Source organism: Oncorhynchus kisutch, linkage group LG4 (assembly GCF_002021735.2).
Source record: "Oncorhynchus kisutch isolate 150728-3 linkage group LG4, Okis_V2, whole genome shotgun sequence".
NCBI classification, from domain to species: Eukaryota; Metazoa; Chordata; class Actinopteri; order Salmoniformes; family Salmonidae; genus Oncorhynchus; species Oncorhynchus kisutch.
In genome coordinates this window covers 64,428,209-64,446,318 of record NC_034177.2, presented here as the reverse complement: position 1 = coordinate 64,446,318, position 18,110 = coordinate 64,428,209, and the positions used below count along the sequence as shown (strand labels likewise).

The following is an 18,110-nucleotide window of genomic DNA, read 5'->3' as shown; positions in this document are numbered from 1 at the left end:
CGTAGTCTGGCATTTTTATGGCGGTTTTGGAGCAGTGGCTTCTTCCTTGCTGAGCGGCCTTTCAGGTTATGTCGATAAAGGACTCGTTTTACTGTGGACATAGATATCTTTCGTACCTGTTTCCTCCAGCATCTTCACAAGGTCCTTTTCTCTTGTTCTGGGATTTATTTGCACTTTTCGCACCACAGTACCTTCAACTCTAGGAAACGGAGCTCGTCTCCTCCCTGAGCGGTATGACAGCTGCGTGGTCCCATGGTGATTCTACTTGGGTACTATTGTTTGTTCAGATGAACGTGATACCTTCAGGCGTTTGGAAATTGCTCCCAAGGATGAACCAGACTTGTGGAGGTTTACAATTTTGTTCTGAGGTCTTGGCTGATTTCTTTTGATTTTCCCATGATGTCAAGCAAAGAGGCACTGAGTTGGAAGGTAGGCCTCTAACACCACCTATTGACTCAAATGATGTCAGTTATCCTAGCAGAAGCTTCTAAAGCAATGACATCATTTTATGGAATTTTCAAAGCAGTTTCAAGTCACAGTCTACTTAGTGTATGTAAACTTCTGACCCACTGGAATTGTGATACAGTCTGTAAATAATTGTTGGAAAAATTACTTGTGTCATGCACAAAGTAGATGTCCTAACGGACTTGCCAAAACTCTAGTTTGTTAACAATACATTTGTGGAGTGGTTGAAAAACAAGTTTTAATGACTCCAACCTAAGTTTATGTAACCTTGTGACTTCAACTGTATGTTGATTTTTGGCCTGAACCAATCATAGACGTTTATTCTTATGTTTCACTTGCTTCAGGGTGGCGCCGACAGAGATGGTCGCCTCGCTTCACGTTCTTAGGAAACTATGCAGTATTTTGTTTTTTAAATGTATTATTTCTTACACTGTTACCCCAGGAAATCCTAAGTCTTATTACATACATCCGGGAAGAACTATTGGATATAAGAGCAACGTCAACTTACCAACATTACGACCAGGAATACAACTTTCCCACGGATCCTCTGTTTGGACCACCACCCAGGACAATGGATCGGATCCCAGTAGGCGAACCAAAACAACGGCGCCGCAGAAGGGCCAGACGGAGCGGTCTTCTGGTCAGGCTCCATAGACGGGGACAACGCTAACCGCTTCCAAGTATACTACACACCAATGTCCAGTCTCTTGACAACAAGGTAGATGAAATTCAAGCAAGGGTTGCCTTCCAGAGACACATCAGAGATTGTAACATTCTCTGTTTCATGGAAACATGGCTCACTTGGGATACCTTATCAGAGTAGGTACAGCCACCCGGTTTTCTCAAGCATCGCCCCGACAGAAACAGACATCTCTCTGGTAAGGGCGGGGGTGTATGCCTTATAATTAAAGAGTCGTGGTGTGATCATAACAACATACAGGAACTCAAGTTCTTTATGTTCACCTGACCTAGAATTCCTTACCATCAAATGACGACCGTATTATCTACCAAGAGAATTCTCTTCGATTATAATATCAGCTGTGTATATCCCCCCCGAACAGATACCTCGACTGCCCTGAAATAACTTCATTGGACTCTATGTAAAACTGGAAACCACATATCCTGAGGCTGCATTTATTGTAGCTGGAGATTTTCACAAGACTAATCTGAAAACAAGGCTCCATATATTTTAGCAGTATATCGAATGTGCGACCCGTGCTGTCAAAATTCTGGATCGTTGCTACTCTAACTTCCGTGACGCATACAAAGCCCTCCCTCGCCCACCTTTCCCTCCACAAGGCAATCAAACAAGCTACGTGTCAGTATAGAGACAAAGTAGAGTCGCAATTCAACGGTTTAAACACGAGACTATGTGACAGGGTCTACAGTCAATCCCAGATTAAAAAAGAAAACCAGCCCCGTCGCTGACACCGACATCTTGCTGCCAGACAAACAAAACAACTTCTTTGCTCGCTTTGAGGACAGTACAGCACCACTGACATGGCCCGCTACCAAAACCTGCGGGCTCTCCTTTACCGCAGCCAACGCGAGTAAAACATTTAAACATGCTAACCCTCGCCAGGCTGCCGGCACAGACGACATCCCTAGCCGCGTCCTCAGAGCATGTGCAGACCAGCTGGCTGGAGTGTTTACGGACATATTCAATCAATCCCTATCCAAGTCTGCTGTTCCCACATGCTTCAAGAGGGCCACCACTGTTCCTGTTCCCAAGAAAACTAAGGTAACTGAGCTAAACAACTATCGCCCTGTAGTACTCACTTCCGTCATGAAGTGGTTTGAGAGACTAGTCAAGGATCATGTCACCTCCACCCTACCTGACACCCTAGACCCACTCCAATTTGCTTACCGCCCCAATAGATCCACAGACTACGCATCGCAATCACACTGCACACTGCCCTAACCCATCTGGACAAGAGGAATACCTATGTAAGAATGCTGTTCATCGATTACAGCTCAGCATTTAACACCATAGTACCCTCCAAACTCGCCATTAAGCTCGAGACCCTGGGTCGCGACCTCGCCGTGTGCAACTGGGTCCTGGACCTTCTGACAGGCCGCCCCCAGGTGGTGAGGGTAGGAAACAACATCTCCACCCCGCTGATCCTAAATACTGGGGCCCCACAAGGGTGTGTTCTCAGCTCTCTCCTGTACTCCCTGTTCACCCATGACTGCGTGGCCATGCACATCTCCAACTCAGTCATCAAGTTTGCAGACGACACTACAGTGGTAGGCTTGATTACCAACAATGATGAGTCTGCCTACAGGGAGGAGGTGAGGGCCCTTGGAGTGTGGTGTCAGGAAAATAACCTCACACTCAACATGAACAAAACAAAGGAGATGGATTGTGGACTTCAGGAAACAGCAGAGGGAACAACCCCCTATCCACATCGACAGGACAGTAGTGGCGAATGTGGAAAGTTTTAAGTTCCTCAGTGTACACATCACGGACAAATTGAAATGGTCCACCCACACAGAGAGCGTGGTTAAGAAGGCGCAACAGACTGATAGAAACTGTTTATCTGAAGGCCATCAGACTGTTAAACAGCCATCACTAAAATTTAGTGGCTACTGCCAACATACTGACTCAAATCTGTAGCCACAAAATTGGGTGTAATAAATGTATCATTAGTCACTTTAAACAATTCCACTTTATACAATGTTTACATACCCTACATTACTCATCTCATATGTATATACTGTACTCTATACCATCTACTGCATCTTGCCTATGCTGTTCGGCCATCGCTCATCCATATATTTATATGTACATATTCTTATTCATTCCTTTACACTTGTATGTCTAAGGTAGTTGTGAAATTGTTAGATTACTTTCTAGATATTACTGCACGGTCAGAACTAGAAGCACAAGCATCGCTGCACTCACATTAACATCTGCTAACCATGTGTATGTGACCAATAACATTTGATTTCATTTGATGGGTGGAGGGCAAAGTACAGAACACCACAGTAGAGTACAGTAAAGTACAGTTTCAGACTTTTTCTAAGACCCCTTTTCTGTCTGTTTGCTTATTCCTAATATTTAGGATAGCAAATGTATTTAAAAAGAATGCATATAAAAATATAGACTCGTGTCTTTCATTTGACACCAGATTTGACATACTCCTATGAACTTCACATGCTGGTGCTCATGGGTCCTTTACGTGGAAATGACCTTAGTAGTGTACCACAATTTACATATGTTGCAATTGTTGATGTGTGTAGGTTTCCAGTAGGTGTTCTGTACCATCAGTGCATGGCTGTGTGCTTGTATACAATGTAGCTTTTAAAGTAGCTAGGTATCCTGAGTGGTTGAGGGTGTAGGTACTCTGTTGTACCATGAGTGCGTGGTTGCGTTAGCTGGCAGGTCGTCATGGCTCCCGCAGTCTGAGGGTCCAGTGCCAGTCTAATTGCAAACAGGGCGGTGAGGAATGTGGGCGAAGCTGCCAAGGGCCAGGAGTGGTGGGCGTAGCACGGCGAGGCAAGGAGGGCCCCTACTACACCGCCACCCCCCCCCCCCTCCCACCCATATCTGCTGCTGGGGTACCAGAGGGGGTCAGGGAGTTTGGGCTTAACACTACTGAACAGGGGCTTAGAATAACACAACAGTATCAGCTATGTCTACCTCCTACACACACACACACACACACACACTCACACACACACACACATTTCACATTTCAAGTATAGTCGAGCCTCGAATAACCCCAACATTAGATACAAACCCCTTACGCACAGCTCATCAAACTGCGTGTTTCATACTCTACCCTGTTGGGATGTCGCACATCAATATATACCTTCTGCCAACTCTGTTAACACAGATTTAGAGAGTGGCTGGGTACCCGAAGGGAGCTGCACACTAGTGAACCAAGGCTGAGAGTCATGAGGGCAAGATGCTGATTAGCTCTACATTACCTTCCATTGTCGTTCCTGGTAGCAGTCACTCTGCTTCGCTGCGTCGTTCATTTAATGTGTCGTACTGCAGCATATTATGCTGCTTCGTGTTGGGTTGTATAACACTGTGTATATTATATAATGCTGTTATGCTTGGCTAGCTGTCTGTCAACGTGTGGAATCCTGCAAGACAGGCAGACAGACAGACATGTTCGCTCCGAGCATGTGGCTGGCCTCCTAAGAACGTGTCCCAGTCTGTCCAACACGTTGCTCTGTGGTTTTTAACACACATTCCTCCCCTTCCCCTCTCCTCCCACTCTTCCTCCCTTCATCCTTCTCTCCTGCGACCCTAACCTCTGACCCCATTCCTTCCTTAGAGAGCCGCCATGTATCTGCCTCAGACACCACCTGTCTGTCTCTCTGTGTCTCTTTTCATCTCTCTCGCCTTTCTTCACTCCCCCCTGTTTTTCCTCACACTGTCTAGTATGTGATTTCCCCTTTGTTTTCTGTGCAGTATTACTGTCTGAAACATGCACAAGTGTAAACACTTGGTTGCTGACTTCCATTCTAAAAAGAAACAGGTTCACTCTCACACATAAATGGTAGTATACAGTACCTTATCCATGGGGTAGTTGATGGGCGTCAGTGCTGTGACTCCATGCCAGGTGCTTCCTCCTCTGCGCTTGAGTGTGTCACTTGAAAGGGCGCCATGACACTTCATTGAACCAAGGCGCTGCACTCTGTCCTCTTATAATGCAGCCTGGGTGGGAGATAGTGAAACTGGCACCGCTCCCTGGGGCCACATAGAGCCAGAATAGAGCCCGCAGGTTGGGTAACTCATCAGACTGGCACTGGCAGTGATTTCCTCTTAAGTAACACAATGTTACCGAGGAAGATTAGCAGATAGTATTTTATTCCTCTGGTATGCCCCGACTTGCCCCGTCGGAAAAACCATTAGGCAGATTAAGACGCGTCGATGAGAGAGAGCAGGAGAGAAAAGAGGAGGAGAGAGGGTGAATCAGGAGAGAGAAAATAACAAGAACGCTAGAAGAATTGGTTTTAAAGTGGAAGGGATGGTGTAGTTTAGCGTTTTTCAGCGCCTTTGCTTGTTTTTTACCCAACCAAATTCTAATTTGAGGTATTTAAAATCTGTCACTAGTACATATATATGCCCCTGTGGCTATAGGACCTTTCCTCCTGTAACTTCTCCAGACCCCTAGCAGACACCCTTAGCCTTCTGTTAATTGTGCTAACACTAGTTAGCATTGGCTTGCAAAACTACCTCAAACTTCCTTCATTCTGGACACAGAGACATAAAAATTGTATCCACGATTTCATCTGACTCTGGGGAAGTAGATTGAAAGGCATCATTGCCAAAAAATCCCAAAATCTCCCTTTAACTCTGAGGACTGAAGAGGCTGTTTTGACACCACCCCTTAAGACGTCCCTGTTTCAGAACTCTGTTTTAGCCTCCAACATGGTGAAGAGTTTTGTTTTCGAGAGAGTAGCCGAGTACCGTAAGTGTTCTGATTGCAGCGTTTCAGTTTGAAGTGTGTCAGGCCCTGTCTGCTTTCCTGCCGCCCTCCTCTTTCCTGTCAGCTCTATTTTGGTGACTCCGCTGCAATTCCTCTCTACACAGGGTGTAACATCTAGGTTTCATCTCCCTTCAGATGGCAGTTAACGCGCGTGCCACACCAGGGGTTTTCAGTAGAGAGCAGGAACATGTTTGAGGGGCCACACAGGCTGACTTGTCTTGACTGTGCTTAGGTATGAGATAAAATGTCCCCTCTCTAGAACTCTGTGTTCTTGGCTTTTGACCTCACAACAGTTTACTTGTCTGTCACTGTGCTAATGTCATTTGTACTGACAACTGTTAAAGCTCATTGTGTATTTTGAGGACAACTTCAGTGTCACAGTTGGCTACCTCACCTTTCACACTGCTGAAACGGGTCCCTTCCTCCTATCACCTGCTTTCGCCATACATCTTGTGTGAACCCTTACCCCTGGGGTAGGCAACTAGATTCAGCCACGGGTCGATTGTTTTTCCGAGCGAATGGCTGGGGGGCTGTAAAATTATAATTTGTACACTGCAAATTGATCACTAAGCCAAAAAATGTATTATTTTCAAATACAGTCATTTCATACCTTGATTACATTGAGACATGAACAAATGTCTATTTTTGTATTTGGGGAAATACTTGGCAACCAGATTTCCTAAATTAAACAGAGGATGAGTTTGAGTCGTATTTCATTGATAGTTTTACACAAATAATTGTACATTTTCAGTTATAAAACTGACGATTGTTTATTTTTTATGTTTCGTGCGTTGTATGCGAGTGTTTAACTGCAACTGTCACCCTAAGTAGCTACTAGGGAGCTACTTCCCATGCCGTTGCCAGACAGTAGTGCTTGTCAAGCGGGAGCAAAGGGCACAGTGTCCTGGTGTTGTTGCCATTCATTCCCTCCCCATTGAGTAGTAGACTATGTATGATCAAGGTGACATCTACATGGTGAACAATATTATTTATTGTGTAGGCTGCTATCCTACTAATAAAACGATGTAAGAGAAAAAAAATAGCCACATAGCTACCGCAGTAGTACAGCCCTTTCAGCCTCGCAAAACGATGTCGAGTTGCAACAAATCTGCCCACGTAGCTGATCCACTTTCTGTACACCCAGTCCTTACGACACGCCCACTCCTTTCCACATGCCCATAGTCTGGTCGCCATATTGGGCTTCAGCTACCCGTACTGGACATTACTGCCCATACCATGAGTCATTGTAGAGCCCATTGTAGATGTACAGTATGGTGGCAATGGCTTCTCCTCGTTCCCCCCCCCCTCATCTCTTCCTCCTGGCTAGTCACCAATCCCCTTTCTGTTTAGGGTTTTCCTTCCAACTTGGTAGAGTGCTGCCTTGAAATAATTCGCTGTCTCGCTCGCTCCCTTTCTCGATCGTTCTCTCTCGCTTGCTCGCTTTCTCGGCCTTTCTCTAACAGTGGAGATTAAAATGGTTCACTCTGGTTGAAATCCCTGCCATCGGCTGGGACCTGCTCTCCCTCTGTGCCTCAGGTTTAAACAGAATAATAATACAAGCACAGGGCAGAGGGTCCAGTTTCAACTGTCTGCAATGCAGCCAGCAGGAGTAGCCTGTGCACACATGTGCAGTCTTTAAAGAGCCTCGTGCACATCAACAGAATACCTATCTACGTACATGGTGCACACTGTTCCATCCAAACTTTGCTAAAATCTTAGTGAGAATGTGTGTTTAACAGAATGTGTATTTCTACCATTGTGCTCTCTGTCTCCACCTCAGGCCCAGTGTTTTGGCTGTGCTCCTGCAGTCATGTGTGGAAGAGTGGGTTTAATTTCGTCCAGACCAGGTGCTGATCATGGAGTTTAGATTAGACGGTTAAAATGTTTTTTATTTAATTTTAGGAACATTTCTATCTTTCAGAAATGTTGTCACGATATACGAGAATTCTGACTTGGATTACCAGGTTTAGTATCGTGATACTCGACACCATCATGATACTCGATTCCAAAACAATACTTTTTCTTTTTGTGATATCATCTAAAGTCCCAGAATGGCACTTGATCCAGACAGACTCCGCTTACTGCTCTGTTCAATTGCTGGCCGTATTTTGAGTTCAATATCATCACATTTGAAAATTTTTATGTCAATTCTTTTGAGACAGCAATGTATGCATTAATGAATCAATCATACGGTCAATTTGACTTAGTTTTTACCAAACGAACTACAAAAAACAACACCAACAATGGTAATCATTTATTTGAAAGGTACATCTCTATTGATAAACTGGGTAAATCAAAAATGTAGCCTAGGACTCTTCACAATACAGATGCATGGGATGTTATTCAAAAGGAGCTTGTGCATGCATTGAGTTGAGCGCGTCTTAGCTGATATCATGGGGCTACAGATGACAAACAATCCCTTCTATTTAGGACTTATTTTATTGGCAACTGCTAGGAGAACGTATTATTTTATTGCACTGATCGACAGCATTTGCGTAGAAGAAGCAGTCTCTTTTTATTCAATTGTGCGCTGTCTCTTTAAGATAGCGATGACATCATTTGTGAGGCAGATCGTGTGGCTGTGTAATCTGACTTGGCGAGTAAAGTTGGTCACGCTTGCGGAGTCCCGTTCCTCTTTCTCTTGGAAGTGCTCTTAATCTGGCACACCATGGCAGACCCCAAACTTGACTTCACCACTGGAGATTCTGGCGCCTCCACCCCCCATTCCTGCCCTGCAAAATAACCTCTTTGTGCTGCTGAAGGGACACCCCTGCAAGATTGTGGAAATGTCCACCTCCAAGACCGGAAAGCACAGACACGCCAAGGATTAACACGATGGGCATTGACATCTTCACCAACAAGAAGTATGAGGACTTGTGTCCCTCCACCCACAACGTGGATGTGCCCCACGTCGAGATAAACGATTTCCAGCTGTTGAACATCACTGATGGGTTCATGTCCCTCATGAGTGGCAATGGCAAGTGATTCAGACCTGGGCAAGGAAATAGACCAGAGGTTTGCCACCTCTGAGGATATCATGGTCTCCGTGCTATCCGCTATGGGGGAGGAGCATGCGGTGGCGGTTAAGCAAATTACCGGCAAATAGAAAGGCTTGACTGCCCAGGCAACAAACTCCACCCACAATCAGGTTCTAGCATGTGTATTGGTTCTATATGCGACGGCCTTCACAGAAAACCTCAATCAGTTTTGATTATTCCTTTTTGTAGTTTCTCTCTCCGATGCTGAGCCGGACTGCCCCACCGTTATTGCGGCTCGTTCACTGTGTTGGATGGCATTCTGCTGGATCACTAGGATATTGTTTAGTTATACAGAATCTACTAAATAAAGAAAAGTACTTTTTGAAAATAATGTTTTTTTTTTTTTTTTACTTCTTCCTCATTCCTCTGTTTATTTTTGCCTTCGAGATGTCTTGGTCTTACCACATACATTCCCTGAATGTTTAAAATACTAATAATAGGCGTCCCGGGTGGCGCAGTGGTCTAAGGCATCGCATCAGAGACTCTGGGTTCGAGCCCAGGCTCTGTTGCAGGCGGCCGCGACCGGGAGGTCCATGGGGCGACGCACAATTGGGTGTTTCCTCCAACATATTGGTGCAGCTGGCTTCCGGGTTGGATGCGCGCTGTGTTAAGAAGCAGTGTGGCTTGGTTAGGTTGTGTTTTGGAGGATGCGTGGCTCTTGACGTTTGTCTCTCCCGAGCCCGTACAGGAGTGGTATTGATAATACAAGATACTAACAATTGGATACTACGAATTTGGTTAGAAAAAGAGGGTAAAAAATATATAAATAATATATTATAATAATCCAGAACAACAACAAAAAATAGAAGAATAATATACTGTATATTCTTTATAGGATTCTGAGTTTGTCTCTCTGAAATCTAATAAATGTGTTTTTGGCGGCGAGGGAGACGTGAATGAATAATGTTTTTTGGTGACTAACAGCTTCGCCATCCGCATGTTTGGAGACCTAACGAGGGGCCCAGACAGCTCCAGAAACCAATGAGTTAGTGGAGCAGGAACTATTCTCTTCGCGCTATAATGTCACCTCTACGCGCTCTCCTCTCCCCCTCTTTCCTCCTCCTCGTTCTCTCTCTATGTCCACAGGAGCCTTATTGCTATTGGCATTCATGGGGTTAAAGCTCTGTGAGCCAACAGCAGCAGCGCAGCTCAGCTTTAGCCACTCCCTGAGCCAGCCAAGGATTTTTGTTTAAAAAAAAAAATCTCGATCTCCTCCTCCTGCCTCACTCTCTCGCTCACTCATTCGCTCCGGGCTTTGTGTGAGCGTGCAGCAGTGGCACTGTGTGTGAGTGTACACCAGAGAGAGCAGACACAAACGAGAGAGAAGTAAGAGGAAGACTAAAAAGCATTCTGTTTGCACACAGACAACCAGAAATCCTTCTGACTGCAGTCGAGGAAGACCTGATCGAAAGGAAGAAGGAAATGAAATAGACTCTAGAAAAAGAGAGAGAGAGAGAGAGCGAGGAAAAACAGGACTGCCTAAGACGACGAGAAGAATAGTCTACCACACACACGTATACACAGTCACAAACACAGCAGGCGTGTAGCAGCGAGGCAAGGGTACTCACTCACACACTCTCGGGACAGTTAAAAAAAAGGCAGGAAGCTGCCTGGATCTTGTCAAGGGAGAGGTGTGTGTATCCGTCTGCGGGTGTGTGTGTGTGTGTGTGTGTCTGCAGTAAGAAGAGAATGGAGGAGGGCTTGTTGTCTGTGGCCCCAGCTTGCAACTCTACAACCACCAACGCCTTGCTCAACAACCACTGTGCCGGTAATGTACTGTACTATAACCGTAGAATTGCTTTCAGTACTGTTCCAGAGAGAGATGTTTGGAGGTTAATGGGGTGCCAGCTCCATGTGGTTCATTGGCGTGTGTGTGTGCTCTCTATGGGGTTTCCCCCAGCTATGCACTTGAAGTGGAGTTTGCTGCAGAATCTCTCTACTGCAATACCATCTGTGTGGTTTACCAGAAATTGCATGCAAGTGGTTTTAACAGACAATACCTTTGACTTTCTTAGCTTGTGTGGGTCATAGTGAAACTATAGAAGTAGGTAGGTTGATTACTGTGAAAGAGAATAGCCCATTTCACGACCAGCTGTAGTTCCCCTGTGTGTGAGGCTGTTTGACCGGTCTCTGTGACTGGCTGCTCATTCATATGATTTCTCTGCAACCCCGATTGTCTGTGTTTGGACCAGTATGACCTTTCTCCAATCCATTCAATATCTATTCAGAGAGCACACCCCAGTGAGGCTGCTTCTGATTGATTGAGGACCGGTCTGAGGAAGTAGAGCCATCTAGATGTCTGTCTTCGTAGCAGGGAGGATCTGAATCTGAGAGAGAAGAGTGAGAGAGTGAGAGAACACGTGGCTGTAGATGGAGTGTGACTGAGTTAGGTGGAGAGAAGGAGGGGAGTGTCATAGATCATAGCGGTGTGTCCGGGGTTGTGGAGTAATGGATTACATGTAAGGGATTACAAGAAAGCGGTAACTGTAATCCGTTACCAGCGAAAAAATATCGTAATCAGATTAGATACTTTTGAAAAACTAGATAATTACTTCGAGGATTACATTTTAAATTCAGAAAGGGTGTTTTCTCAATGGCGTTCAATCAGCATTGGAAAAAAGGTGCAAGTTTAAGTTTGTTCCACCTCAGCGAGTCTGACCACAAGTCAGAGACCACTATGATGACACACCAAATGTGCTTGATGGATCGTGTGAAAGAGCAGAAATAAATAGGCTTTTTTAGGCTACAGTCCAAGCTATGTCTTCCAATGGTGTCGGCATCCAAAGACGATCCAACTTGAATAAACGCTTGGAAGTAAGGATAACAGCAGTGATGTAGTCTACGGCAATCAGTTGTTATTGATATCTACTTAGCGCATTGATGTGAATCACACTGCTGCTCTCTCATTTAGCTATTTGCGGATTGTGGTTGTTGTGGATGGCTGTTCACAAATCTAAATGTGTATTTGAACCCAATGGTTGAATTCAAGAAGTTTAAGCTGCCTATCAATCGTTGTTTTTAAAACCAGTGGACAGCCAGTGTAAAATGCGCTCTTCAACAGCTGCGTAGTGCGGATCCCATCCTATGAAATAAAAGCAGGGCTTTTATTTCTCAATCTAATTCATGCTGATAAAATCAATAGTCCTAATGGACACATGCTCAAACTTGCACACTTCTGATAGACTTAAAGTCACAATCCGTATTTGTTACATCCATTTTTATTTTTTTTTACATGAAGAATTTCAGACACCTACCCATTTAAGGGTTTTTCTTTATTTAAAAAAAACTATTTTCTACATTGTAGAATAATAGTGAAAACATCAACACTATGAAATAACAAATGAAACCATGTAGTAACCAGCAAAGCTGTCATCAAGACAAAGGGTGGCTACTTTGAAGAATCTCAGATATAAAATATATTTTGATTTGTTTAAGACTACATGATTCCATGTGTTATTTCATAGTTTTGATGTCTTCGCTATTATTCTACAATGTATAAAATAGTGACAATAAGGGAAAAACCCTTGAATGATTGGGTGTTATAAAACTTTTGAATGTTACTGTATATATACAGTTGAAGTCGGAAGTTTTACATACACCTGAGCCAAATACATTTAAACTCAGTTTGTCACAATTCCTGACATTTAAACCAAGTAAAAATTCCCTGTCTTAGGTCAGTTAGGATCAACACTTTACTTTAAGAATGTGAAATGTTAGAATAATAGTAGAGAGAATGATTAATTTCAGCTTTTTTCCCCCATCACATTCCCAGTGGGTCAGAAGTTTACATACACTCAATTAGTATTTGGTAGAATTGCTTTTAAATTGTTTAACTTGGGTCAAACATTTCGGGTAGCCTTCCGCAAGCTTCCCACAATAAGTTGGGTGAATTTTGGCCCATTCCTCCTGACAGAGCTGGTGTAACTGAGTCAGGTTTGTAGGCCTCATTGCTCGCACACACTTATTCAGTTCTGCCCACAAATTTTCTCTAGGATTGAGGTCACGGCTTTGTGATGGCCACTCCAATACCTTGACTTTGTTGTCCTTAAGCCATTTTGCCACAACTTTGGAAGTATGCTTGGGGTCATTGTCCATTTAGAAGACCCATTTGGGACCAAGCCTTAACTTCCCCATGTGCAGTTGCTAACCGTAGTCTGGCTTTTTTTATGGCGGTTTTGGAGCAGTGGCTTCTTCCTTGCTGAGCGGCTTTTCAGATTTTGTCGATGCCTTTTCAGGTTATGTCAATGTCTTTCTTAAAATCAATACACAGAAGTATATATTTTTAAACCTGCATATTTAGCTAAAAGAAATCCAGGTTAGCAGGCAATATTAACCAGATGAAATTGTGTCACTTCTCTTGTGTTCATTGCACGCAGAGTCAGGGTATATGCAACAGTTTGGGCCGCCTAATTTGCCAGATTTTTACGGAATTATGACATAACATTGAAGGTTGTGCAATGTAACAGGAATATTTAGACTTACCCGTTAGATAAAATACGGAACGGTTCCGTATTTCACTGAAAGAATAAACGTCTTGTTTTTGAGATGATAGTTTCTGGATTCGACCATATTAATGACCTAAGGCTCGTATTTCTGTGTGTTATTTTGTTATAATTAAGTCTATGATTTGATAGAGCAGTCTGACTGAGCGATAGTAGGCACCAGCAGGCTCGTAAGCCTTCATTCAAATAGCACTTTCGTGCGTTTTGCCAGCAGCTCTTCGTTTTGCTTCAAGCATTGCGCTGTTTATGACTTCAAGCCTATCAACTCCCGAGACTAGGCTGGTGTAACCGATGTGAAATGGCCAGCTAGTTAGCGGGGTGCGCGCTAATAGCGTTTGAAACATCACTCGCTCTGAGATGTGGAATAGTTATTCCCCTTGCTCTTGGGGTAACGATGCTTCGAGTATGGCTGTTGTTGATTTAGGGGCGAGGTATGGGCGAGGAGAGGGACGGAAGCTATACTGTTACACTGGCAATACTAAAGTCCCTATAAGAACATCCAATAGTCAAAGGTATATGAAATACAAATAGAGAGAAATAGTCTATAATTCCTATAATAACTACAACCTAAAACTTCTTACCTGGGAATGTTGAAGACTCATGTTAAATGGAACCACCAGCTTTCATATGTTCTCATGTTCTGAGCAAGGAACTTAAACGTTAGCTTTTTTACATGGCACATATTGCACTTTTACTTTCTTCTCCAACACTGTGTTTTTGCATTATTTAAACCAAACTGAACATGTTTCATTATTTATTTGAGACTAAATAGATTTTATTTATGTATTATACTAAGTTAAAATAAGGGTTCATTGTTCATTCAGTATTGTTGTAATTGTCATTATTACAAATATATAAATATCTGCCGATTTAATCGGTATCTGCTTTTTTTTGGTCCTGCAATAATCGGTATCATAATCGGTCGACCTCTACTACACCACACCACACCACACTGACCAAAAAGTTATTTTGTTGGCATTTACGTATGTCCCTGTTACCAGTAAAACATAATCAAAACCTATTTCTTTCACTTGCTGTGCTGTTTTGTTGTTCATTTGTTCAGTCGTTTCATTCTCAACCAGGAATTCATCATACATGTCAAGCAGTGAAGTGTCATCTCTGTCTGTCCGTGGCCTCTTCCTTGGTGCACTGTGTCCGTTTCCATCTGATCCAGCTGTGTATGTAACATTTCACGTAAACCCTGTTTTTTGTCTGCATCGAAGTAGCCGTCCTTGTACCTAGTGTCGAGCATGGTGGTGACACAGTAAAGAGAATGCCACCGAATCGCTTGTGCACAGCCTGTGTCGGCAGTTTTGTGGAGCAGGCGTTTCAATGCCATGACAGAGGGTGTCACGTCTGCTGCAGGCGCAGTTGATGAGCTTATTTCTAGAGTCAGTTGTTCGAATGGAGCTAGCTAGTGTGTTCATGTTTCCAAGTTTCAAACATGCTCTCAAATGCCATTGAAATGGAAGCAGCAGTATGACAACCAGCACATTTATGAGCATGAAATACAACTTTCCTCAGTACAAAATCCTCGACGACTCACTGTGCTGTCAGACTCAGCATGCTCATGGGGCTGATATCGCTGGTCCAAATGGCAGTCGTGAAGCTAATAGCAGTGACACTATTACTGTGTAACTCCGGTAGGGAAACATTTGAAGAATAGCGCACTTGGTACACTCGCACGTGTGTACTGTTGCTCTACCAGTCGGCGAAAGCCAACATCACCCATGACAAAGAACGGTTGATTGTCAAGGGCAATGAATTCCATTATCTTGGCGTTAATGGATTTCGACCTTTGAGTTGTCTGGCTGAAATTGACTTACTCTTTCAAATGACTGCTCGACTTGTTGACTGCTCGATCCTCACAGCAGACATTGTGGGCTAGGTTAGGAATGCTGCATCTACCTACATTATATAGGTATGCACGTCAGCTTTGACATCGGTTTTGCACATCGCCATTAAACTAGACATCGGGCCGATGCCGACATTGGCATTTTTAGCTAATATCGTCCGATTCCGATATGTTCACCGATATATCGTGCATCCCTAGTGTAGACTTCAGCTACAGACTTCGGCGTGCCTCAAGAAAACATTTTGTGTGCACGAACAGTCCTAAAACAAACTGCCGAACGACCAAAACGAACAAAAACGGCACAAAAAGTTGTAATATATGCACAAACTGTTCCGAAATGTTTTGGATTTGGAAGCATGTGGATGCCTTTAGGGCTGTGGGAGATGTTAGAACACTTCATTTGGGCAAATTATGTCTCTCACACTCTCTCTCACTCTCTCTCACACACTCTCGCTCTCTCTCTCTTCGTACCCCCCCCATGCCGCCTTTCTTCAAAGAACACACCCTCAAATTAAAGAGAAACAAAAAGAAATGAAAGAAAAATAGTGGTGTTGAGTGAGCGAGAGGCAGGAGAAAACAAAGGCAGTCAACAATTACAGATACAAACTTTACCTCTGTCTTTCTCTCTTCTCCGCTCTCACTCTATATCATACACACAGATTTACACATGCATACTAATAGGCAGACATATGTTCTGACATATATATACACTACATGCAGATACAGATCTATAGACGTGTACACACACACACACTATGTATCTGTGTGGTGTATAAGAGTTAGGGTTTAATAGAGCAGGAGGTGCTGTGTGTTAGGCTCTCTGCCATCTGGGAGAATCACCACTCTGAGAGCATTCACAGATGGCCTGATTCGAGCTTTACAGTTCTTTCTCCAGTGTGTGTTTTGTGTTTGTGAACTGAAAGAGCTATAAAGTGTGTGTTTATAGTGACTAGCGAGTGTATAGAATTTTCTGATCGAGCCGTGAAGTATGTAGGTGCATAGTGAATGTACAGTGTCCTTTGACAAGGCTGTAACGTGTGTCTTTAGTAACACAGTGTGTATTACAGTGATAGAGTTGTACATTACAGTTGAGTGCTGGGCTGTGTGCGCAGCTTCTCTCTGCTAATCCAATCTCATCCATCATCAGATCCCTGCTTCTGTCACTCTCTCTCGCTCGCTCTCCCTCTCTCTCTCTCTCTCTCTCTCTCTTGCTCTCTCGCTCTCTCGCTCCCCCCCCCCCCTCTCCCCACACACACACTTGGCCTGGCCGCACAGCCTAATGTCTTACAACAAACATGTCGCCTCATGCAGAAAACAATTTAAAGCCCCTACGAGCAGCCCGCAGGAATCTGAGCACCATTACGATTCATATGGCACTTATACACACACACTCTTGTACATATACACTGTTGTGTGCAGACCCCTTCACTTTTTCCACATTTTGTAACGTTACAGCCTTACTCTAAAATATATATATATTTTATTATCCTCAGCAATCTACACACAATACCCCATATTGACAAAGTGAAACAGGTTTTTAGAAATCTTTGCAAATGTATTAAAAGAAAAAAACAGACACCTAAGTATTCAGACCCTTTGCTATGAGACTCAATTTAGCTCAGGTGCATCCTATTTCCATTGAATATCCTTGAGGTATTTCTATAACTTAATTGGAGTCCACCTGTAGTAAATTCCATTGATTGGACATGAGGCACATACCTGTCTATATAAGCTCCCACAATTGACAGTGCATGTCAGAGCAAAAACCAAGCCATGAGGTCGAAGGAATTGTCCGTATAGCTCTGAGACAGGATTGTGTTGAGGCACAGATCTGGGGAAGGGTACCAAAAAATGTCTGCAGCACGGAAGGTCCCCAAGAACACAATGGCCTCCATCATTCTTCAATGGAAGAAGACTTCCTAGAGCTGGCTTCCCGGCCAAACTGAGCAATCGGAGAGGTGATCAAGAACCTGATGGTCACTCTGACAGAGTTCCAGAGTTCCTCTGTGAGATGGGAGAACCTTCTAGAAGGACAACGATGCAGCACTACTGCAACACACTCTGCAGCACTCCACCAATCAGGCCTTTATGGGAGAGTGGCCAGACGGAAGCCACTCCTCAGTAAAAGGCACATGACAGCCCGCTTGGAGTTTGCCAAAAGGCACCTAAATGACTCAGACCATGAGAAACAAGATTCTCTGGTCTGATGAAACCAAGATTAAACTCTTTGGTCTGAATGTCAATCGTCACGTCTGGACGAAACCTGGCAACATCCTTACGGTGAAGCATGGTGGTGGCAGCATCATGCTGTCGGGGTGTTATTCAGCGGCATGGACTGGCAGACTAGTCAGGATCGAGGCAAAGATGAACGGTGCAAATTACAGAGAGATCCTTGATGAAAACTTGCTCCAGAGTGCACAGAACTTCAGACTGGTGTGATGGTTTACCTTCTGACAGGACAATGACCCTAAGCACACAGCCAAGACAACACCGGAGTGGCTTCTGGACAAGACTCTGAATGTCCTTGAGTGGCCCAGCCAGAGCCCGGACTTGAACCCGATCGAACATCTCTGGAAAGACCTGAAAATAGTTGTTCAGCGACGCTCCCCATCCAACCTGACAGCTTGAGAGGATCTGCAGAGAAGAATGGGAGAAACTCCCCAAATATAGGTGTGCCAAACTTGTAGCGTCATACCAAAGAAGACTCGAGGCTGTAATTGCTGCCAAAGGTGCTTCAACAAAGTACTGAGTAAAGAGTCTGAATAATTACATAAATGTGATATTTCTTGTTCCAAAAACCTGT

At 44.0% G+C, this 18,110-nt stretch overlaps 1 protein-coding gene and 1 pseudogene across 6 annotated transcripts in view; both read left to right on the top strand.

Annotated features, from left to right (window-relative positions):
• The window catches only part of eml4 (EMAP like 4), a 108,008-nt gene that overhangs the window by 41,972 nt on the left and 47,926 nt on the right, over positions 1 to 18,110 (top strand). For 2 of the 6 annotated variants that reach the window (XM_031823400.1, XM_020481572.2), the window contains exon 1: positions 10,190 to 10,718. The exons of 3 other annotated variants lie outside the window; for them this stretch is intronic. In XM_031823400.1, the coding sequence (XP_031679260.1) occupies positions 10,640 to 10,718 (79 nt within the window). In that variant the 5' untranslated portion in view covers positions 10,190 to 10,639. Of the gene's footprint in view, positions 1 to 10,188; positions 10,719 to 18,110 lie in introns of those variants that run through there. One more of the 6 variants, XM_031823398.1, reaches the window with a different exon arrangement.
• Positions 8,581 to 9,259, top strand: LOC109889834 (eukaryotic translation initiation factor 5A-2-like; annotated as a pseudogene).